The sequence below is a fragment of the Rattus norvegicus genome, chromosome 13, assembly GCF_021556685.1.
Source record: "Rattus norvegicus strain SHRSP/BbbUtx chromosome 13, alternate assembly SHRSP_T2T, whole genome shotgun sequence".
NCBI lineage: Eukaryota > Metazoa > Chordata > Mammalia > Rodentia > Muridae > Rattus > Rattus norvegicus.
Genome location: NC_141546.1, coordinates 77998091 through 78022095, shown reverse-complemented (window position 1 = coordinate 78022095; position 24005 = coordinate 77998091). Strand labels below are relative to the sequence as shown.

Below are 24005 nucleotides of genomic sequence, written 5' to 3'. Positions count from 1 at the left end.
AATGGGAGAAACTGCTCTTAATATTCACTTACCAATCACATTAAATGAGGACATTCTGTCACATTCACTTTGTTGGGCTTTTGAAAGAGAAATATACTAGTAAAAATACCTCTGTAAGTGAAACCTTCCATGCAGCATTTAAGGAATATTTTCAAGGACTCTCAGCCAGAAGTGGCACTGGCTAAGGAATTTGTGCCACACAACAGAACATGAGGTAAAGAACTACGTCTCACTCAAACACACAAAGTTGGAAAAAGTGAGGCTTCGTTAGCTCTCCCGTTTACTTTATGGCCTGCTTCTATCATTTGCACTTGCTATTAGATGTCTAGGTGAAAAGAAAATTAACTTTTTATGAGTGCATTTTGAACATGTGTACATTGTACCAGTGGCAAAGTTGTGAATATAAGAATAATTAAGTGAAATGCAGACTCAACAAAACAATGCAGTTTGTATTGTGTAGTTCATACGCAAATATGCATGTCCATTTTACCAGGAGTTACACAAAGCTAAATCAACTGTTTAATTCACTCCTTGTGATTCATATACCTTGTTAATATTTTCTCCCTTCAGTACACTGACAAATAAGGAAAGATTGAAAAGAATTAATAGGTTGCCATGGCATCATTATAACAGAATGCCTTTAGAATGGATAGCTTACACCAAATGAATGTTCATTTCTTACAGTATTTACTTATGGGAAGCCCAAGGCTTGTGTCTAGAAAGGCCCTCCTTGCTGTAGCATCTTGTTGGTGAACACTTGCAAGAGAACACTGCAAAAGAAAGAAGAGGCCAAACTCATGCTCTTATCACAGACTTACCCCCACTCCTAGGGATTACTCTTCTAACCACTCATGAGCAGGGGTCGCCCCCCTCAGGACCTAGTCACCTTTTAAAGCCTTCATATCTGAGACTGGTGAAATGACTCTGTGGGTAAAATATTTGCTGAGCAATCATGGGGACGTGAGTTTGATATCTAGAACCCATATACAAGCAAGACCCAGTGGCATGTGTCTGTAAGTCTAGCACTGGTGGACTGAGACTGGATTCCTGAGGCTCCTTTGTTTAGCAAAAAGAGCAAACCTTTGGCTCAAATGCACTCTATATCAATAACATAAGGTAAAGAAATGGTGTTTATGACATCAACCTCTAGCTTCCACATTCAACTGCACAAGCAAACACACACACACACACACACGCACACGCACACGCACACGCACACGCACACGCACACGCACAGTTGCATTTGAAACAGGTTTCTAACATGACATTTGGGAAACATACTTAGACCATAACACCTTATTTTTTTTTTCTTCCATTCTGTTTCCTTTTCCGGCTGAGTGGTTGGAATTTCAGTTCGATGTCTCTCATATTCAGCTTGTTTTCCCACTGAGCTTCTCAAACATCACAGCAATTCCACTCAGATGAAACACTGTAAACATTACACGGAACGGGGGCCACAGGAACCATGCAAACCTCACGTATTACAAGAATTTTCTGTGCTCCATGGTACTCTTGGAGCTCAAAACTCAGCTTCAAAGACTGCTAACTTCAAGTAGACAAATCCAAGCTCTAGTCAATAGTGAGAGGACCTTCTGGGTAGGGTTCCCCATGCAGATCCTTGGGTCATAAACCCATAGTACAGCCCCGATGGTGATAGACATACAGGGCTCACAGTTCCCTCTCCTGACACAACTGTGCACTGTGAAAGAAGGTAGGCCAAGGGAAGTCATTCAGACACAGAGAGCAAGTAAGACAAGGTCCACCTCACGGAGAGTTCTCCTTGTTGCTATTGGCAAGAACATTCATTCTTGTAAGCCAAACACAACCTGAGGAAAATGAGAGGTCCATGGTCAGCTCCCTAACGGAACAGAATTCCCACAGATTAGGAAAGATCCTTCAGAGGGCCTCCTAAAAGAAGCCATGGCACATCAGTGATGGCAGGGATGGGAGTCAAACAGAAAACTGGAGATGTAAAACTAGCTTCTATTACAGAGAATCAGTAACCTAAGAGAAACTGAACCTAAACGGGGCTTGGCAGTTTATCACCTCAACCCAGCCACCCTTTTAGAGCTCGTTGTCCCAATATGCATAAACACATGACTTTATTCCTGACCATTAATAAGTATTTGGCATTGCAACCATGCAGGTGCATTTTCTGTTACTGCTCATTTGTATGCTGATTGCTATGTAGGTCATTCCGATAAAGGCTGAATTCCTGTAATGGAGAAATAGCCCCTTTTAAAGGTGAACAAGGAATTTGACATCTTTATCGACTAAGGAAATTCTTCTTCCAGGTGTCTAAAATTGTGAATGACATTTATGAGCAGCTCTCTGAGAATTCCTCCTACATGATGCAGAATGCCATGCTACCCGTTATCAGCCTGTTGACACGTGCTTCCCCTAAGAAGGTCATCTTTCAGCTCATGGAGTTCCCAGTCCCTGCAGACAAGTAAGGCCTCCCCATGATGGCCCAAGCTGGATTCTTTATTCTAGTCAGGCCTGATTTCTTTTTCTGAAAAGATTTTCTAATCATCTAGGCTGGCTAGACAAGTTTTAAATAAGATCATATGTTACACGTAATTTTGCTCAATGCTTAGCACAGAGTAACACCTCAAAACTTTATTAATGCACTATTGTGAGGAAGGGTTAAACTGTGTTCTGTTAAAAATATTACCCAAACATTTTTTTTCAAAAAGATAATGCAGTTTTTTTGTTCATTGTTAACTTACTCATTTTCCTTGAGAAAAACCTCAAACATACAGTTTTTCTTATTTATGAATTTTGCTTTAATGTACAAGTGCTCTGTCTGCATGTACACCTGCATGCCAGAAGAGGGCATTAGATACCTGTATAGGTGCTGGTGAGTCACCATGTTGTTGCTGGGAATTGAACTTAGGTCCTCCTGAAGAGCAGCCATTGTTCTTAACCACTGGGTCATCTCACCAGCCTGGGGTTTTCTTATTTATAAAGGACAATTGTAAGTTCCAAAATAGGGGCCAGAGAAAGGGTTCAGTGGTTAAGAGCTGCTCTTACAGAGGGTCAATGTCAAGTTCTCAGCCCTCATATAGTGGGTGACTTACAACCAACTCTGGATCCAGGGGATTCAACATGACCTTCTTTTTTTCATAGGCACCCACAAAAACAAAAATCAATCTTCTTTTAAAAATTACTAAAAGCAAGAATTTTCTGCCCATTAATGTTCATCTGAAATTTTCAGACCTATTAAATTTCATTTGAAATTCATGCCCTAGGGGCACAAGAAATATTGAAGAACAAAACCTTGTTCCTTTGAGTCTGGGGGTCAGTACAACTCTAACAGGTATGTTAGCAGAGATTAGGAAAATTGTATGGTTCTATTTCGACAGTTCATATGCTGGCTTCACCTCTCTTTTGCTGGCTGAAACAAACTAAGAGTTGCAAATGGTAGACATGATTCTCAACACCCTGTGTTTGCAGAGTTCTGCTGCTGATGTGGCAAGCAGCGAGTGTGGAGTCGAGTGTGGCATCTGAAGTGCTGAAGACAATCTTGTTAATACTGAAAGGAAAGCCTGGGGAGATGGAGGAAACCATGGTGGAAAGACGGCGCTTCTCCCTTGATGCCACCAACATGATGCCTGTGGCGGTAAGTGACACCATGAGCGTTTCTGTTCTCCGCTGTCTTCCTGATTCATGAAACTCCTCCTATCTGCATAGATTAAGCCCTACCTCCTTGACACAGCCCCCTCTGATCATGCACACATCCATCCAACACGCATTCATTTATGTGAACATCTTGATCGGAGCATGCATTCTGCTAAGCTACAGAGACCAAGAACAAATATGTACATTTGAGATCCAAAGAAATACAAAGCTCTACATGTGAGGGAAAGAGGGAACTGTGATGATTCCGAGTAAGTCGGACACGGCACACCTCGATATTGAAAGGACTTAAAATAGAATCCTGGGCCGATTCAGGGCAATACTTATATGCATCTTGGAAAGGTAGAGAGTGGAGGAAAATCCTGTTAGAATGGAAGTGTGGCTGCTGTAGCCAGAAGGCCAAAGAATCAGAGAGAGCTACCCAATGGCAAAACTGTGTGTGACTATAGAGCGAGAGCCACCAGCTATGTCATGTAAACTTCACTAGTCACATGGGGAGCTGATATTACCTGTGTATATCCCATTTCTCTCATGGACCAACACCATGAAGCATGAGAGGAAACTCTGAGAGATGTAATGAAAAGGGGGTGCTATTGTTTATTAATATGAGGTGTGTATTCCGGGATCAAGAGATTCGAGAATGGCGTGCTGCATCTCCTGTTGACTCTATCCCTTCCCTGTGTTTTTAACAAGTCTAAGGAAGACTTTGCTTACTAGTGAGACTATTCCTCATGGCCACATAGGAAGTGGACCTTGGGATATATTTCTTTCCACAAATCTGACAGCTGGAAGGGATCCATTCACAGCACCTTGGAATCCCATTACCGAGAGCTTCACCACAGACTTAGTGAGTGTGGCTGAGTGAATACACACACACGCTGAGGGAGGCTGGGAAGACTTGCAGCCATTACTGCCCTCTGTATGATAGACAATCTTTGGAGGGAGACCGTTGCCTGTTTTAACTCCCCTTTCCTTCCCTTGTAGGCATCTCAGGCCCTGTGCACATTTCTACCCGTGACTTCTTATAGGAAAGTGGTGGTCAAGTTTTTCCCAGAGTTCCTGATGGCCCTCTTGCTTCAACTCTTCTACTGTAGTCAGCATTTAAAAGACACGGCACAGGACAGACCTCTGTAAGAGAATGCCAGTTCTGATTAAGTGGGAGATAGGCATCCAGGGGCTTGCTTGGGTTTATATGGGACTTGCTATAAGCCTGTGGGAGACTCTGTTCTCATTTAGTTCAGTCTTCTCCCCTCAAAGGGTACAGTGTCTTGAGAAGAGTAATCCTCCTGAGGCCATGAGCATTCACTAGACTCCACCCTTCATGTGTGGAGCAGATAGAAAGAGCGAATAGCACAGACACTGTTCATTCTCATTGCCCCTGCTGTGCGAGAAGCAGTAGCTCAGTACAATCAAGTTCTTCCATTCATACAGTCCCTGATAGTAACCTCTCAGAGTTAGTGACATATACAAATGACAAACAGAACAGTGTGTGCGAATATTACAGAACTGTAAACTGGAAGCTATCTCACAATTTGATATGGATATGATGTGGGGGGAGGGCAGTATGACATCAGTTCTCTGTTTCAGGTCAAAGTTCATAATTTTCTTTTGGGCAAGAGAGTTAGTTTTTTCTGCCCTGAAAGGGAAGTCTCACTGCAACTGTCAGCTATTCACCATGTCTGATATGAACATCTAAATTAAACAATCAATCTCATTTAAAGTATTTAGTCCTCCCCCTAGAGTAATTGCAGGTGTGACTGCTATGTCACGTGTGTGTCAGTAGGTGGCAGAGAAGCGAGAGGCTATGTCTGATTGCTTAGTAGCCTAACATCCTCTGAAAACAGCAAACCTGAGACAACCAACGACAGTCCCTCATTGAGCGGGCTCAGATGAGTTCTCAGGGCAAGGAGCTAGCTAGAGGCTAGAAGAACTTTGCCTAGGACTGCAAGCATCAGGTGTAACTAAGCCTGAGAGATATGGCGCTTGCCACTTGGGCAGGTCTGGGTGACCACTAGACTGATGCCATGGGACCCAGACAGGGAGCTAGCCTGAGATGACCATCAGTCTGGCAGTGCATAGACCTCGGTTGTAGATCATGCCCGAGATGACCCTTGCCAGATGCCATACTGCACAAGTGGCATTGTTCTCCTGAGACAACCCCGGACACTCAGAGACTCCAAGTGCCAGGAGGAGGAGGTAAGTGGGGGAGAAATGAGAAGAGAAAGAAAAAAAAAAAAAGGATGTGGGCACAATGAGGAGAGGCAGAACTGGAGACTTGAGGACAATGAGGAATAGTTTGATAGTGAGGAACAGCCAGTGATGCCACCCGAGACCATGGTGAGGTCCTAGCCTGGGCTATCTGTCACCCAGGGCCATGTCTGGGTCTGTAGCCCTGCAGCAGCATGGATCTGTCACTACCAAAGGCCAGGAAGATATCCCTGGTCTGAGCTGCCACCCTAGGACATATTGATGGTTGAGGGCTATGTAGAACTGACCCACCCCTCACCTAGGCATTGTGGGAGAGCTAGCCCTTGTGGCAGGAGAGTGGGAAAGACAACCCTGTTCCTAGTCAGCTGCAGTACTTGAGAGAGTGTGCCCTGCACATTACAGGAGTTGCAGGTAAGCCTGCCATGAGGGTATGAATGTAAGAGAACTGGCTTAGCTACTTGTCTCCCTGGTGGTAGCATGAATGAGGGAGGAATGCCCTCCTCCCCTTTTTCCCCTTGTCACCTGCAGCAGGTGGGAGACCTGGTCCTAGAGTCATGAGAAAAGGAGAGGTAGCCCTGCTCCTCATCAGATGCAGCACTCAGGAGAGCTGGTCCTGGGCCTCAGCTGTGTAGCACAGTAGAGTTGGTTCTGGATATGGGCATTGAGGGTAAGCCAGCCTGAGGGCATGAGTGTCCGGGGTTGTCTCCGGCTCACCTCTTGTCTGCTCTGCAATAGTGCACATGAGGAGAAGATCCCCTCTTCTCCTCCCTTGCCCCTCACCACCTATGGCAATCATGAGAGCTGGCTCTGGAGTCATGAGAGTGGGAGAACTGGCCCTGTCCCTCACCAGCTGCCACACTTAGGAGAGCTGGCTCTATACCTTGCCTGGGCAGCAGGGTACCCTGAGACTGGGCAAGAAGGTGAATCAGAGGGCTGACCAGCTCAGATACATCTCTGCCCCAGATCCAGGACTTTGAGTTGGCCCACCCCAACATCTACACCATCATTGAACTGCTGGAGTACATGAAGGGACCTGTCTTACAGATCCAAAACTACAGGATCTCCATGGCACAGGATAATAACAGGATATAAGAAAGGATTTCCAGTGAGGTTCCAGTATTGATGGAGTAGCAGAAGCCAGAGGCCTAGTGCCAGACCAATGAATCATTGCAATGACCATTTGCAAGCAAAAAACCAAATGTGGACAAAAGGGTGTACTATGGGACACAACTATGGCACACCATAGCTTCCACATGAGTTTTTTCCCCTCGATTGGGTTTGGGAGATTGCAAGGGTGTGGCTGGGGGTGGGGGAGGAGGTGAAGATGAGTGGGATTGGGGTGCATGACGTGAAAGTCACAAAGAACCTATAAAAAGTTGAAAAAATTAATATATTCATTGTCCTTTAAGAAGACACACACCAAACCACTCCCAGGAAGATATTCTGGGAGTGGGAAGAATCCTATTCTGATTATTTAGGACATCCCCCAAAGAAAATTGATAGTTTTAACAGGTCATTATATTTCCAGGTAAGACAGAAAGCTGTTCATATGATCAAACCTACATTCTATGTGCTATCATTTTAACTTGTGCAGTTCACACACTGTTCATCCAGAAAGACAAAAGATCGTTTCACAACTGCCTTCCTCTTTTCCTCTCTCAAACACTGTATGCTTCTCAAAATAGCAGGTCGTGTGTAGTTAGTCACTGTCCTGTCATATCTGCTCTTTTCTGTGCCTAAGCTATGTAAGAGACGCCCTGAAGGCTCTGTTGAATTGCTCTGGCCTAGAGGAAGTGGATAAAGCTCTGGAGAGGAAGAATTTCTGGGACCAGTTTTCTCAAGTCATGGATCACCAGTATGGGATCCACCTCATCGCCAAGTAAGAAGAGGGGACTCTGGGTAAAATTCTTGCTCTCCGTCTTGTCCTCTCCATCTTCCTTTGGGTCTCTTATATGGGAACCAATTTTCTACAGCTTTTTTTTAATAGTTTACAACACAACTTGATTTCTGATTGTTTTTATGATTTGAAGATTGATCCTGAGAGAGCTTCTCCCTTCTTCTCCTCTTACTCAGTGATACAGAAACACCCAGCACCACTCCCCTCAATGACACACCCAAACCCACCCACAAATAGAATAGCATTCTCTTTCACATTCAGAGAACTGAAAGGAAATGTGATTCTTCCTCTCTGCGGTTAGTGATTCCCTGCTCTGAAGACATCCAAAGGTGCCAGGTGCCCTCTAGCTTTAGTGAGGTCTAGCATACTCATACACTCAATGAGCCACACATGTTCTGGAAAATGTAATGGAAGAGTATTTTTTAAATTTTTTCTGCACTAGAAATGTTTTAAGATTGTTTTAGTTTGTTTTTATTTAATCCTTCTGATTATAGAAATCAAATTTTCTGAACAACAACAAAATCCAGAATACAGGGTCTTGGTGATATGAAAGACAATTTATACTTGTGACCAGTTCAGAAAATACTTTTTATGGGGTCCACAGGCTTTAGATGCAGTATCACGTTGGCATATGAACTTTGAGAACATATCTTTTTAAATGAAAACTATACTTATTTAGACATTTTTTGAAAGTGGCAAATCCCAGAAGATAAAAGAAGCCACGTCATGTGAGTTAGATCATCTCCAGGCACATCGCATTAATTAATGAATGTAACAAGTAAATCTTACTATTTTATATTGCTTTTCACCAATTTTGACTATATGGATGTCTGGGGAAAGGAGGAATGCTAAGAAAAGTCCCACAGCTGCATGCAGCACCTAGGATATGACAGCGTGGGGAAATAAATTTCTATCCTTATAGATTCTGGAAAACTAGACCTTTGTGACTTCAAAAGCAGCCATTTTCACAGGTGGGTAACACAAGAAAAATATGGACAGAGTCCATTAAAACGCGACCCAATACAGGTGCAGATGTTTCTCAGGTTTTCCAATCAAAGTATAAAATGAGACACATTACCTTCCTGGCAGTCTGGCAGCCATTGATGGCAAAATAAACAGTACGTCACACATTGTACCAGGAGTGAGATTAAATATTCATTACTTAATCATCACCCTGGTCTTAGTATTACTTAAAACATAGTCCACAGACCAGCAAGAGCATCAGTTGGAAGGCAAAGCTTCATATTTGTGAGTTTTGTGGTTTGAATGAACAGTCACAGCTTTAGCAAAAGGGCCTGGAGTTTAAAACAGAAAGTTATCATATGCTCTCCTAATATCCTATCACTACCGATTAGATTCAGGACAGTTTATGATGACAAGTCTGAGCCTGGCCTACTGCCCAGGTGTTTCTGGAAAACAGTTTAGGGAACCAGAGCTTATCATCCTTTTTCTGGAGTAACCCAAAGTCATCCCCAAAGGAAGAGTGCCATCCCAAGTCACAAACTGACTTTAGCCTGTACCTTGAATTGCTTTTTTTTTTTTTTTTTTTTTTTTTTTATTAACTTGAGTATTTCTTATATACATTTCGAGTGTTATTCCCTTTCCCGGTTTCCGGGCAAACATCCCCCTCCCCCCTCCCCTTCCTTATGGGTGTTCCCCTCCCAACCCTCCCCCCATTGCCGCCCTCCCCCCATAGACTAGTTCACTGTGGGTTCAGTCTTAGCAGGACCCAGGGCTTCCCCTTCCACTGGTGCTCTTACTAGGATATTCATTGCTACCTATGGGGTCAGAGTCCAGGGTCAGTCCATGTATAGTCTTTAGGTAGTGGCTTAGTCCCTGGAAGCTCTGGTTGCTTGGCATTGTTGTACTTTTGGGGTCTCGAGCCCCTTCAAGCTCTTCCAGTTCTTTCTCTGATTCCTTCAATAGGGGACCTATTCTCAGTTCAGTGGTTTGCTGCTGGCATTCGCCTCTATATTTGCTGTATTCTGGCTGTGTCTCTCAGGAGCGATCTACATCCGGCTCCTGTCGGTCTGCACTTCTTTGCTTCATCCATCTTGTCTAATTGGGTGGCTGTATATGTATGGGCCACATGTGGGGCAGGCTCTGAATGGGTGTTCCTTCAGTCTCTGTTTTAATCTTTGCCTCTCCCTTCCCTGCCAAGGGTATTCTTTTTCCTCATTTAAAGAAGGAGTGAAGCATTCACATTTTGATCATCCGTCTTGAGTTTCGTTTGTTCTAGGGATCTAGGGTAATTCAAGCATTTGGGCTAATAGCCACTTATCAATGAGTGCATACCATGTATGTCTTTCTGTGATTGGGTTAGCTCACTCAGGATGATATTTTCCAGTTCCAACCATTTGCCTACGAATTTCATAAAGCCGTTGTTTTTGATAGCTGAGTAATATTCCATTGTGTAGATGTACCACATTTTCTGTATCCATTCCTCTGTTGAAGGGCATCTGGGTTCTTTCCAGCTTCTGGCTATTATAAATAAGGCTGCGATGAACATAGTGGAGCACGTGTCTCTTTTATATGTTGAGGCATCTTTTGGGTATATGCCCAAGAGAGGTATAGCTGGATCATCAGGCAGTTCAATGTCCAATTTTCTGAGGAACCTCCAGATTGATTTCCAGAATGGTTTTACCAGTCTGCAATCCCACCAACAATGGAGGAGTGTTCCTCTTTCTCCACATCCTCGCCAGCATCTGCTGTCACCTGAGTTTTTGATCTTAGCCAATCGCACTGGTGTGAGGTGAAATCTCAGGGTTGTTTTGATTTGCATTTCCCTTATGACTAAAGATGTTGAACATTTCTTTAGGTGTTTCTCAGCCATTCGGCATTCCTCAGCTGTGAATTCTTTATTTAGCTCTGAACCCCATTTTTTAATAGGGTTATTTGTTTCCCTGCGGTCTAACTTCTTGAGTTCTTTGTATATTTTGGAAATAAGGCCTCTATCTGTTGTAGGATTGGTAAAGATCTTTTCCCAATCTGTTGGTTGCCGTTTTGTCCTAACCACAGTGTCCTTTGCCTTACAGAAGCTTTGCAGTTTTATGAGATCCCATTTGTCGATTCTTGATCTTAGAGCATAAGCCATTGGTGTTTTGTTCAGGAAATTTTTTCCAGTGCCCATGTGTTCCAGATGCTTCCCTAGTTTTTCTTCTATTAGTTTGAGTGTGTCTGGTTTGATGTGGAGGTCCTTGATCCACTTGGACTTAAGCTTTGTACAGGGTGATAAGGATGGATCGATCTGCATTCTTCTACATGTTGCCCTCCAGTTGAACCAGCACCATTTGCTGAAAATGCTATCTTTTTTCCAATGGATGGTTTTGGCTCCTTTGTCAAAAATCAAGTGACCATAGGTGTGTGGGTTCATTTCTGGGTCTTCAATTCTATTCCATTGGTCTATCTGTCTGTCTCTGTACCAATACCATGCAGTTTTTATCACTATTGCTCTGTAATACTGCTTGAGTTCAGGGATAGTGATTCCCCCTGAAGTCCTTTTATTGTTGAGGATAGCTTTAGCTATCCTGGGTTTTTTGTTATTCCAGATGAATTTGCAAATTGTTCTGTCTAACTCTTTGAAGAATTGGATTGGTATTTTGATGGGGATTGCATTGAATCTGTAGATTGCTTTTGGTAAAATGGCCATTTTTACCATATTAATCCTGCCAATCCATGAGCATGGGAGATCTTTCCATCTTCTGAGGTCTTCTTCAATTTCTTTCCTCAGTGTCTTGAAGTTCTTATTGTACAGATCTTTTACTTGCTTGGTTAAAGTCACACCGAGGTACTTTATATTATTTGGGTCTATTATGAAGGGTGTCGTTTCCCTAATTTCTTTCTCGGCTTGTTTCTCTTTTGTATAGAGGAAGGCAACTGATTTATTTGAGTTAATTTTATACCCAGCCACTTTGCTGAAGTTGTTTATCAGCTTTAGTAGTTCTCTGGTGGAACTTTTGGGATCACTTAAATATACTATCATGTCATCTGCAAATAGTGATATTTTGACCTCTTCTTTTCCGATCTGTATCCCTTTGATCTCCTTTTGTTGTCTGATTGCTCTGGCTAGAACTTCAAGAACTATATTGAATAAGTAGGGAGAGAGTGGGCAGCCTTGTCTAGTCCCTGATTTTAGTGGGATTGCTTCAAGTTTCTCTCCATTTAGTTTAATGTTAGCAACTGGTTTGCTGTATATGGCTTTTACTATGTTTAGGTATGGGCCTTGAATTCCTATTCTTTCCAGGACTTTTATCATGAAGGGGTGTTGAATTTTGTCAAATGCTTTCTCAGCATCTAATGAAATGATCATGTGGTTCTGTTCTTTCAGTTTGTTTATATAATGGATCACGTTGATGGTTTTCCGTATATTAAACCATCCCTGCATGGCTGGGATGAAGCCTACTTGATCATGGTGGATGATTGTTTTGATGTGCTCTTGAATTCGGTTTGCCAGAATTTTATTGAGTATTTTTGCGTCGATATTCATAAGGGAAATTGGTCTGAAGTTCTCTTTCTTTGTTGTGTCTTTGTGTGGTTTAGGTATAAGAGTAATTGTGGCTTCATAGAAGGAATTCGGTAGGGCTCCATCTGTTTCAATTTTGTGGAATAGTTTGGATAATATTGGTATGAGGTCTTCTATGAAGGTTTGATAGAATTCTGCACTAAACCCGTCTGGACCTGGGCTCTTTTTGGTTGGGAGACCTTTAATGACTGCTTCTATTTCCTTAGGAGTTATGGGGTTGTTTAACTGGTTTATCTGTTCCTGATTTAACTTCGATACCTGGTATCTGTCTAGGAAATTGTCCATTTCCTGAAGATTTTCAAATTTTGTTGAATATAGGTTTTTATAGTAAGATCTGATGATTTTTTGAATTTCCTCCGAATCTGTAGTTATGTCTCCCTTTTCATTTCTGATTTTGTTAATTTGGACACACTCTCTGTGTCCTCTCGTTAGTCTGGCTAAGGGTTTATCTATCTTGTTGATTTTCTCAAAGAACCAACTTTTGGTTCTGTTGATTCTTTCTATGGTCCTTTTTGTTTCTACTTGGTTGATTTCAGCTCTGAGTTTGATTATTTCCTGCCTTCTACTCCTCCTGGGTGTATTTGCTTCTTTTTGTTCTAGACCTTTTAGGTGTGCTGTCAAGCTGCTGACATATGCTCTTTCCTGTTTCTTTCTGCAGGCACTCAGCGCTATGAGTTTTCCTCTTAGCACAGCTTTCATCGTGTCCCATAAGTTTGAGTATGTTGTATCTTCATTTTCATTAAATTCTAAAAAGTTTTTAATTTCTTTCTTTATTTCTTCCTTGACCAGGTTATCATTGAGTAGAGCATTGTTCAATTTCCACGTATATGTGGGCATTCTTCCCTTATTGTTATTGAAGACCAGTTTTAGGCCGTGGTGGTCCGATAGCAGGCATGGGATTATTTCTATCTTTCTGTACCTGTTGAGGCCCGTTTTTTGACCAATTATATGGTCAATTTTGGAGAAAGTACCATGAGGAGCTGAGAAGAAGGTATATCCTTTTGCTTTAGGATAGAATGTTCTATAAATATCCGTTAAGTCCATTTGGCTCATGACTTCTCTTAGTCTGTCTACATCACTGTTTAATTTCTGTTTCCATGATCTGTCCATTGATGAGAGTGGGGTGTTGAAATCTCCCACTATTATTGTGTGAGGTGCAATGTGTGTTTTGAGCTTTAGTAAGGTTTCTTTTACATAAGTAGGTGCCCTTGTATTTGGGGCATAGATATTTAGGATTGAGAGTTCATCTTGGTTGATTTTTCCTTTGATGAATATGAAGTGTCCTTCCTTATCTTTTTTGATGACTTTTAGTTGGAAATTGATTTTATTTGATATTAGAATGGCTACTCCAGCTTGCTTCTTCTGACCATTTGCTTGGAAAGTTGTTTTCCAGCCTTTCACTCTGAGGTAGTGTCTGTCTTTGTCTCTGAGGTGTGTTTCCTGTAGGCAGCAGAATGCAGGGTCCTCGTTGCATATCCAGTTTGTTAATCTATGTCTTTTTATTGGGGAGTTGAGGCCATTGATATTGAGAGATATTAAGGAATAGTGATTATTGCTTCTCGTTATATTCATATTTGATGTGAGGTTATGTTTGTGTGCTTTCATTCTCTTTGTTTTGTTGCCAAGACGATTAGTTTCTTGCTTCTTCTAGGGTATAGCTTGCCTCCTTATGTTGGGCTTTACCATTTATTATCCTTTGTAGTGCTGGATTTGTAGAAAGATATTGTGTAAATTTGGTTTTGTCATGGAATATCTTGGTTTCTCCATCAATGTTAATTGAGAGTTTTGCTGGATACAGTAATCTGGGCTGGCATTTGTGTTCTCTTAGGGTCTGTATAACATCAGTCCAGGATCTTCTGGCCTTCATAGTTTCTGGCGAGAAGTCTGGTGTGATTCTGATAGGTCTCCCTTTATATGTTACTTGACCTTTTTCCCTTACTGCTTTTAATATTCTTTCTTTATTTTGTGCGTTTGGTGTTTTGACAATTATGTGACGGGAGGTGTTTCTTTTCTGGTCCAATCTATTTGGAGTTCTGTAGGCTTCCTGTATGTCTATGGGTATCTCTTTTTTTAGGTTAGGGAAGTTTTCTTCTATGATTTTGTTGAAGATATTTACTGGTCCTTTGAGCTGGGAGTCTTCACACTCTTCTATACCTATTATCCTTAGGTTTGATCTTCTCATTGAGTCCTGGATTTCCTGTATGTTTTGGACCAGTAGCTTTTTCCGCTTTACATTATCTTTGACAGTTGAGTCAATGATTTCTATGGAATCTTCTGCTCCTGAGATTCTCTCTTCCATCTCTTGTATTCTGTTGGTGAAGCTTGTATCTACAGCTCCTTGTCTCTTCTTTTGGTTTTCTATATCCAGGGTTGTTTCCATGTGTTCTTTCTTGATTGCTTCTATTTCCATTTTTAATTCCTTCAACTGTTTGATTGTGTTTTCCTGGAATTCTTTCAGGGATTTTTGCGATTCCTCTCTGTAGGCTTTTACTTGTTTATTAATGTTTTCCTGTGCTTCCCTAAGTGTGTTCAGGTCTTTCCTGAAGTCCTCCAGCATCATGATCAAATATGATTTTGAAACTAGATCTTGCTTTTCTGGTGTGTTTGGATATTCCATGTTTGTTTTGGTGGGAGAATTGGGCTCCGATGATGGCATGTAGTCTTGGTTTCTGTTGCTTGGGTTCCTGCGCTTGCCTCTCGCCATCAGATTATCTCTAGTGTTACTTTGTTCTGCTATTTCTGACAGTGGCTAGACTGTCCTATAAGCTTGTGTGTCAGGAGTGCTGTAGACCTGTTTTCCTCTCTTTCAGTCAGTTATGGGGACAGAGTGTTCTGCTTTCGGGCGTGTAGTTTTTCCTCTCTACAGGTCTTCAGCTGTTCCTGTGGGCCTGTGTCTTGAGTTCACCAGGCAGCTTTCTTGCAGCAGAAAATTTGGTCTTACCTGTGGTCCCGAGGCTCAGGTTTGCTCGTGGGGTGCTGTCCAGGGGCTCTCTGCAGCGGCAGCAACCAGGAAGACCTGTGCCGCCCCTTCCGGGAGCTTCAGTGCACCAGGGTTCCAGATGGTCTTTGGCTTTTTCCTCTGGCGTCCGAGATGTGTGTGCAGGGAGCAGTCTCTTCTGGTTTCCCAGGCCTGTCTGCCTCTCTGAAGGTTTAGCTCTCCCTCCCACGGGATTTGGGTGCAGAGAACTGTTTATCCGGTCTGTTTCCTTCAGGGTCCGGCGGTGTCTCCGGCAGGGGTCCTGCCGCTCCTGGGCCCTCCCCCTCGGGAGCCCAGAGGCCTTATACAGTTTCCTCTTGGGCCAGGGATGTGGGCAGGGGTGAGCAGTGTTGGTGGTCTCTTCCGCTCTGCAGCCTCAGGAGTGCCCACCTGACCAGGCGGTTGGGTCTCTCTCTCACCGGGTCTGGGAGCAGAGAGCTGCTGCGGGCCGGGATCCGCGGGTGTGGGACTTCCGGTAAACACAGAACGTGCCCGGTTCTAGAGAAATTCTGCTTCCGTGTGTCCCAAGCTCACCAGGCAGCTTTCTTGCAGCAGAAAATTTGGTCTTACCTGTGGTCCCGAGGCTCAAGTTCGCTCGTGGGGTGCTGCCCAGGGGCTCTCTGCAGCGGCAGCAACCAGGAAGACCTGTGCCGCCCCTTCCGGGAGCTTCAGTGCACCAGGGTTCCAGATGGTCTTTGGCTTTTTCCTCTGGCGTCCGAGATGTGTGTGCAGGGAGCAGTCTCTTCTGGTTTCCCAGGCCTGTCTGCCTCTCTGAAGGTTTAGCTCTCCCTCCCACGGGATTTGGGTGCAGAGAACTGTTTATCCGGTCTGTTTACTTCAGGGTCCGGCGGTGTCTGTGGCAGGGGTCCTGCCGCTCCTCTTGAATTGCTTTTTAGATAAATATTTCTTCTCTCTCTGGTCAAGGACTGATGGAAGCTTATGCAAAAATGGGGCTTCTCTTAACATGGAAAAAATAGAGAAAAGAATAGGGGTGATGATAAGGAAAGAAATATTGTAGAGACCCAGGCTTGCACAGTTCCTCAGAGTCAATGTAGATGCCATACAAATGCCACAGCTTAACTTATATGAGGGAACGTTTCAGAATTAACTTTCCTTCTAGTCTGGGTAGTCCATAGTAGGCAGGTAATGACTGACTCCTTATCTGGGAACGCGGAATATTTCCTTGCTTGCCTAAGTTGGTGCCTTGTACCTCTTTACAGAACTCTCAGTGAATGTAACTTTCCACAGTTTCCAGAGACCCTACATTATGTCTACAAGGTTGCAGTAGAAGGTCCTAGAAGGTCCGAAGACAGTATCGTCACCATAATATTCTTTGCTGAAGTGAGTTTTAATGGTAGATTGTAACCGAGTCCTCATTCCCGTTCCTAGAATCAACTTAAAATTTCAGCATCTAATTTCCCTCTCTAAATCATTTTCTTATAAAAATTTAAGAAAGTAAAAGATATTTGAAGTCAAATGGGGGGAAAGAGGGGAGGAAGGAGCCCTGATTCTACTCGGTAATTTATTAATTGAGGTTTTTTTTTTTTAAAGCTTCTGAACAACTTCTTCAAAGAATCATTACCAGAAGAATTTTTGGTGCTCTTCAGAAACTGGATTAATGATTCCAATCCTTCGGTTGGCAAAATGAGCCTTCAGAAAATTGCCAGCATGGCACCAGTTTTCAGTGAAGTACGTGTGTGTGTAGAGTATGGCACTGTGCGTCATGACTGGATGTTTTGCTACTGCTCAGTGTCTTGTAGCGAAACCTTGGTGCTCTTTAAGTTTCTGTGCAGCTAAAACTACCAAAGTCTGAAACTCAATAGAATAGAAAAAATGTGGATCAACCTAGGTGATTTGGTCCACTTATTCGTAATTTCTCCACAAAATCATGTCGTGCTCAGAATTTATTCTTCATTGCTCAGAGGAAATACTCTTCTTACAGCTTAAATAAATCATCAACACCTGTCCATTATCACTCTATAGCTCTCTACTCCTGGACCTCTTTCTTGGGGTACCCACTGAACCTCGTCTTTCCACTTATAACACTTTCCCCATCACTCACAGGTGATTGCATTTTTGTCCGTTTTGATGACCACCTCAAGTCAGGCTTCACTGAAGATTCTAATCCCTAGCAGCCCCCTCTTTCTGAAAGCCAGCCCCCATATAGGAGCACTTATGTAACCGTTTATAATATTGATGCCCAAACTATGATCCTCGAGCCACCAGCATCAAAGTCATGTGGAAATTTGTTATGAATGCAAATTGTTATGTCCATTTCAAGCCTGCAGAACCAGAAATTCTGAGTTGGGGTCCACTGGCCTTTCTTTTTGGGTCCTTAAGTAACAATGAGAGTCACTAAGTCATTCCCCAGGAGCTCATGTGAGTATCTCCAGGTCAAGCAAATTTAATCAGGCCCCAATATCTTAAAACTCCAAGTTTCAAAGGATTTTGCACAATCCCGCTACAGTCTATGCACTACTCCAGCCTGCTTCTGGGGCTCTGTTCCTATTTAAGCCGTTTGTGCTCATTTTTAGAGACCATGCTACCAGATATGTTAGTAAATTTTTAGTCTTAATTCTCTAAAACACAAGATCAGAATTTTTCTGGTAAAATATTTTTACCATGGCTAAGTTCAAGATCCCAAAGGCATATTATTAAAAACAGAATTGGGTAGAAATGCATAGTGTAACTTTACTATTTTAACTAGTCATGCGCAGTACCTAAATAGCCTTAAGAATGTAGAAAATAAAACATATATCAGCAAAAGATTTTAGAATTTATCCCTTTTAATGCTACTTTTGATTTTACTTAACTATAAATTTATGTAATTAACTTTTTAACAATGACTTCTTGAAACAGTTTACAAAATCTTTAAGGGATTTAAAGAAGACTTGTAAGTTGGCATGCTAAACTCAGAAATATATATACCAACTCTCAGCCCAAGTCTCTTAATCCCAATATTCTACCATTTTCTTTCTCTCTCACACAGATAGAGAGTGTCTGCAACCTCTTACTCCCAGTCCTAGATGCTTTCCTATCCAAAGAGCACACTGTCATTATCCGGGCCATGCTTACCCTTCGAAATATTTTGGGCAAACTGGACAAGGTGATCTACTCCAAAGTGTGTATCAGGATTGCTTCCAGCTACTGTCCTTTGATGGATCATGTGAGTGACAGATGTGACTAAATGTGTAACCATTAGTTTTTGTGGTTCAGTTAGGCCCCAGATCGCACGATGATCTTGTATCCTAGAATAAAGCAGCATAAGACAGATTTCTGTCCCTGGATAAACTTCAGATTAGTAAACACATTGATTAACACTGGACCTGGGCTGGGTGGGTGTAAATCCCTCTCCTATCTCTGATATTATGGTGACACAGAGATTCATTAAGAGTCTTGAGGGGTTGGGGATTTAGCTCAGCGGTAGAGCGCTTGCCTAGCGAGCGCAAGGCCCTGGGTTCGGTCCCCAGCTCAGAAAAAAAAAAAAAAAGAAAAAAAAAAGAGTCTTGAAAAATCAGTTTCCCTTTCTGTAAAACAGGCACAGAAGTATGTTTTTTTTTTTAACTTGAGTATTTCTTATATACATTTCGAGTGTTATTCCCTTTCCCGGTTTCAGGGCAAACATCCCCCTCCCCTCCCCTTCCTTATGGGTGTTCCCCTCCCAACCCTCCCCCCATTGCCGCCCTCCCCCCATAGACTAGTTCACTGGGGGTTCAGTCTTAGCAGGACCCAGGGCTTCCCCTTCCACTGGTGCTCTTACTAGGATATTCATTGCTACCTATGGGGTCAGAGTCCAGGGTCAGTCCATGTATAGTCTTTAGGTAGTGGCTTAGTCCCTGGAAGCTCTGGTTGCTTGGCATTGTTGTACTTTTGGGGTCTCGAGCCCCTTCAAGCTCTTCCAGTTCTTTCTCTGATTCCTTCAACAGGGGACCTATTCTCAGTTCAGTGGTTTGCTGCTGGCATTCGCCTCTGTATTTGCTGTATTCTGGCTGTGTCTCTCAGGAGCGATCTACATCCGGCTCCTGTCGATCTGCACTTCTTTGCTTCATCCATCTTGTCTAATTGGGTGGCTGTATATGTATGGGTCACATGTGGGGCAGGCTCTGAATGGGTGTTCCTTCAGTCTCTGTTTTAATCTTTGCCTCTCCCTTCCCAGCCAAGGGTATTCTTTTTCCTCATTTAAAGAAGGAGTGAAGCATTCACATTTTGATCATCCGTCTTGAGTTTCGTTTGCTCTAGGCATCTAGGGTAATTCAAGCATTTGGGCTAATAGCCACTTATCAATGAGTGCATACCATGTATGTCTTTCTGTGATTGGGTTAGCTCACTCAGGATGATATTTTCCAGTTCCAACCATTTGCCTACGAATTTCATAAACTCGTTGTTTTTGATAGCTGAGTAATATTCCATTGTGTAGATGTACCACATTTTCTGTATCCATTCCTCTGTTGAAGGGCATCTGGGTTCTTTCCAGCTTCTGGCTATTATAAATAAGGCTGCGATGAACATAGTGGAGCACGTGTCTCTTTTATATGTTGAGGCATCTTTTGGGTATATGCCCAAGAGAGGTATAGCTGGATCCTCAGGCAGTTCAATGTCCAATTTTCTGAGGAACCTCCAGACTGATTTCCAGAATGGTTTTACTAGTCTGCAATCCCACCAACAATGGAGGAGTGTTCCTCTTTCTCCACATCCTCGCCAGCATCTGCTGTCACCTGAGTTTTTGATCTTAGCCATTCTCACTGGTGTGAGGTGAAATCTCAGGGTTGTTTTGATTTGCATTTCCCTTATGACTAAAGATGTTGAACATTTCTTTAGGTGTTTCTCAGCCATTCGGCATTCCTCAGCTGTGAATTCTTTGTTTAGCTCTGAACCCCATTTTTTAAAAGGGTTATTTGTTTCCCTGCGGTCTAACTTCTTGAGTTCTTTGTATATTTTGGATATAAGGCCTCTATCTGTTGTAGGATTGGTAAAGATCTTTTCCCAATCTGTTGGTTGCCATTTTGTCCTAACCACAGTGTCCTTTGCCTTACAGAAGCTTTGCAGTTTTATGAGATCCCATTTGTCGATTCTTGATCTTAGAGCATAAGCCATTGGTGTTTTGTTCAGGAAATTTTTTCCAGTGCCTATATGTTCCAGATGCTTCCCTAGTTTTTCTTCTATTAGTTTGAGTGTGTCTGGTTTGATGTGGAGGTCCTTGATCCACTTGGACTTAAGCTTTGTACAGGGTGATAAGGATGGATCGATCTGCATTCTTCTACATGTTGCCCTCCAGTTGAACCAGCACCATTTGCTGAAAAGGCTATCTTTTTTCCATTGGATGGTTTTGGCTCCTTTGTCAAAAATCAAGTGACCATAGGTGTGTGGGTTCATTTCTGGGTCTTCAATTCTATTCCATTTGTCTATCTGTCTGTCTCTGTACCATTACCATGCAGTTTTTATCACTATTGCTCTGTAATACTGCTTGAGTTCAGGGATAGTGATTCCCCCTGAAGTCCTTTTATTGTTGAGGATAGCTTTAGCTATCCTGGGTTTTTTGTTATTCCAGATGAATTTGCAAATTGTTCTGTCTAACTCTTTGAAGAATTGGATTGGTATTTTGATGGGGATTGCATTGAATCTGTAGATTGCTTTTGGTAAAATGGCCATTTTTACTATATTAATCCTGCCAATCCATGAGCATGGGAGATCTTTCCATCTTCTGAGGTCTTCTTCAATTTCTTTCCTCAGTGTCTTGAAGTTCTTATTGTACAGATCTCTTACTTGCTTGGTTAAAGTCACACTGAGGTACTTTATATTATTTGGGTCTATTATGAAGGGTGTCGTTTCCCTAATTTCTTTCTCGGCTTGTTTCTCTTTTGTGTAGAGGAAGGCTACTGATTTATTTGAGTTAATTTTATACCCAGCCACTTTGCTGAAGTTGTTTATCAGCTTTAGTAGTTCTCTGGTGGAACTTTTGGGATCACTTAAATATACTATCATGTCATCTGCAAATAGTGATATTTTGATCTCTTCTTTTCCGATCTGTATCCCCTTGATCTCCTTTTGTTGTCTGATTGCTCTGGCTAGAACTTCAAGAACTATATTGAATAAGTAGGGAGAGAGTGGGCAGCCTTGTCTAGTCCCTGATTTTAGTGGGATTGCTTCAAGTTTCTCTCCATTTAGTTTAATGTTAGCAACTGGTTTGCTGTATATGGCTTTTACTATGTTTAGGTATGGGCCTTGAATTCCTATTCTTTCCAGGACTTTTATCATGAAGGGGTGTTGAATTTTGTCAAATGCTTTCTCAGCATCTAATGAAATGATCATGTGGTTTTGTTCTTTCAGTTTGTTTATATAATGGATCACGTTGATGGTTTTCCGTATATTAAACCATCCCTGCATGGCTGGGATGAAGCCTACTTGATCATGGTGGATGATTGTTTTGATGTGCTCTTGAATTCGGTTTGCCAGAATTTTATTGAGTATTTTTGCGTCGATATTCATAAGGGAAATTGGTCTGAAGTTCTCTTTCTTTGTTGTGTCTTTGTGTGGTTTAGGTATAAGTGTAATTGTGGCTTCGTAGAAGGAATTCGGTAGTGCTCCATCTGTTTCAATTTTGTGGAATAGTTTGGATAATATTGGTATGAGGTCTTCTATGAAGGTTTGATAGAATTCTGCACTAAACCCGTCTGGACCTGGGCTCTTTTTGGTTGGGAGACCTTTAATGACTGCTTCTATTTCCTTAGGAGTTATGGGGTTGTTTAACTGGTTTATCTGTCCCTGATTTAACTTCGATACCTGGTATCTGTCTAGGAAATTGTCCATTTCCTGAAGATTTTCAAATTTTGTTGAATATAGGTTTTTATAGTAAGATCTGATGATTTTTTGAATTTCCTCTGAATCTGTAGTTATGTCTCCCTTTTCATTTCTGATTTTGTTAATTTGGACGCACTCTCTGTGTCCTCTCGTTAGTCTGGCTAAGAGTTTATCTATCTTGTTCATTTTCTCAAAGAACCAGCTTTTGGTTCTGTTGATTCTTTCTATGGTCCTTTTTGTTTCTACTTGGTTGATTTCAGCTCTGAGTTTGATTATTTTCTGCCTTCTACTCCTCCTGGGTGTATTTGCTTCTTTTTGTTCTAGAGCTTTTAGGTGTGCTGTCAAGCTGCTGACATATGCTCTTTCCTGTTTCTTTCTGCAGGCACTCAGCGCTATGAGTTTTCCTCTTAGCACAGCTTTCATTGTGTCCCATAAGTTTGGGTATGTTGTATCTTCATTTTCATTAAATTCTAAAAAGTTTTTAATTTCTTTCTTTATTTCTTCCTTGACCAGGTTATCATTGAGTAGAGCATTGTTCAATTTCCACGTATATGTGGGCATTCTTCCCTTATTGTTATTGAAGACCAGTTTTAGGCCGTGGTGGTCTGCTAGCATGCATGGGATTATTTCTATCTTTCTGTACCTGTTGAGGCCCGTTTTTTGACCAATTATATGGTCAGTTTTGGAGAAAGTACCATGAGGAGCTGAGAAGAAGGTATATCCTTTTGCTTTGGGATAGAAAGTTATATAAATATCCGTTAAGTCCATTTGGCTCATGACTTCTCTTAGTCTGTCTACATCACTGTTTAATTTCTGTTTCCATGATCTGTCCATTGATGAGAGTGGGGTGTTGAAATCTCCCACTATTATTGTGTGAGGTGCAACGTGTGTTTTGAGCTTTAGTAAGGTTTCTTTTACGTATGTAGGTGCCCTTGTATTTGGGGCATAGATATTTAGGATTGAGAGTTCATCTTGGTGGATTTTTCCTTTGATGAATATGAAGTGTCCTTCCTTATCTTTTTTGATGACTTTTAGTTGGAAATTGATTTTATTTGATATTAGAATGGCTACTCCAGCTTGCTTCTTCTGACCATTTGCTTGGCAAGTTGTTTTCCAGCCTTTCACTCTGAGGTAGTGTCTGTCTTTGTCTCTGAGGTGTGTTTCCTGTAGGCAGCAGAATGCAGGGTCCTCGTTGCGTATCCAGTTTGTTAATCTATGTCTTTTTATTGGGGAGTTGAGGCCATTGATATTGAGAGATATTAAGGAATAGTGATTATTGCTTCCCTTTATATTCATATTTGGATGTGAGGTTATGTTTGTGTGCTTTCATTCTCTTTGTTTTGTTGCCAAGACGATTAGTTTCTTGCTTCTTCTAGGGTATAGCTTGCCTCCTTATGTTGGGCTTTACCATTTATTATCCTTTGTAGTGCTGGATTTGTAGAAAGATATTGTGTAAATTTGGTTTTGTCATGGAATATCTTGGTTTCTCCATCAATGTTAATTGAGAGTTTTGCTGGATACAGTAACCTGGGCTGGCATTTGTGTTCTCTTAGGGTCTGTATGACATCAGTCCAGGATCTTCTGGCCTTCATAGTTTCTGGCGAGAAGTCTGGTGTGATTCTGATAGGTCTCCCTTTATATGTTACTTAACCTTTTTCCCTTACTGCTTTTAATATTCTTTCTTTATTTTGTGCGTTTGGTGTTTTGACAATTATGTGACGGGAGGTGTTTCTTTTCTGGTCCAATCTATTTGGAGTTCTGTAGGCTTCTTGTATGTCTATGGGTATCTCTTTTTTTAGGTTAGGGAAGTTTTCTTCTATGATTTTGTTGAAGATATTTACTGGTCCTTTGAGCTGGGAGTCTTCACACTCTTCTATACCTATTATCCTTAGGTTTGATCTTCTCATTGAGTCCTGGATTTCCTGTATGTTTTGGACCAGTAGCTTTTTCCGCTTTACATTATC

The 24005-nt window shown here is 42.0% G+C and overlaps 1 protein-coding gene and 1 pseudogene across 3 annotated transcripts in view; both read left to right on the top strand.

The window, feature by feature from the left end:
• Mroh9 (maestro heat-like repeat family member 9) overlaps positions 1-24005 on the top strand; it is a 69135-nt gene that overhangs the window by 29979 nt on the left and 15151 nt on the right. For all 3 annotated transcript variants that reach the window (NM_001430807.1, NM_001430808.1, NM_001430806.1), the window contains 7 exon segments: positions 2295-2449; positions 3457-3622; positions 4624-4769; positions 7589-7726; positions 16464-16584; positions 16795-16932; positions 18233-18409. In NM_001430807.1, the coding sequence (NP_001417736.1) occupies positions 2295-2449; positions 3457-3622; positions 4624-4769; positions 7589-7726; positions 16464-16584; positions 16795-16932; positions 18233-18409 (1041 nt within the window).
• Positions 5369-5471, top strand: LOC120096402 (small nucleolar RNA SNORA17; annotated as a pseudogene).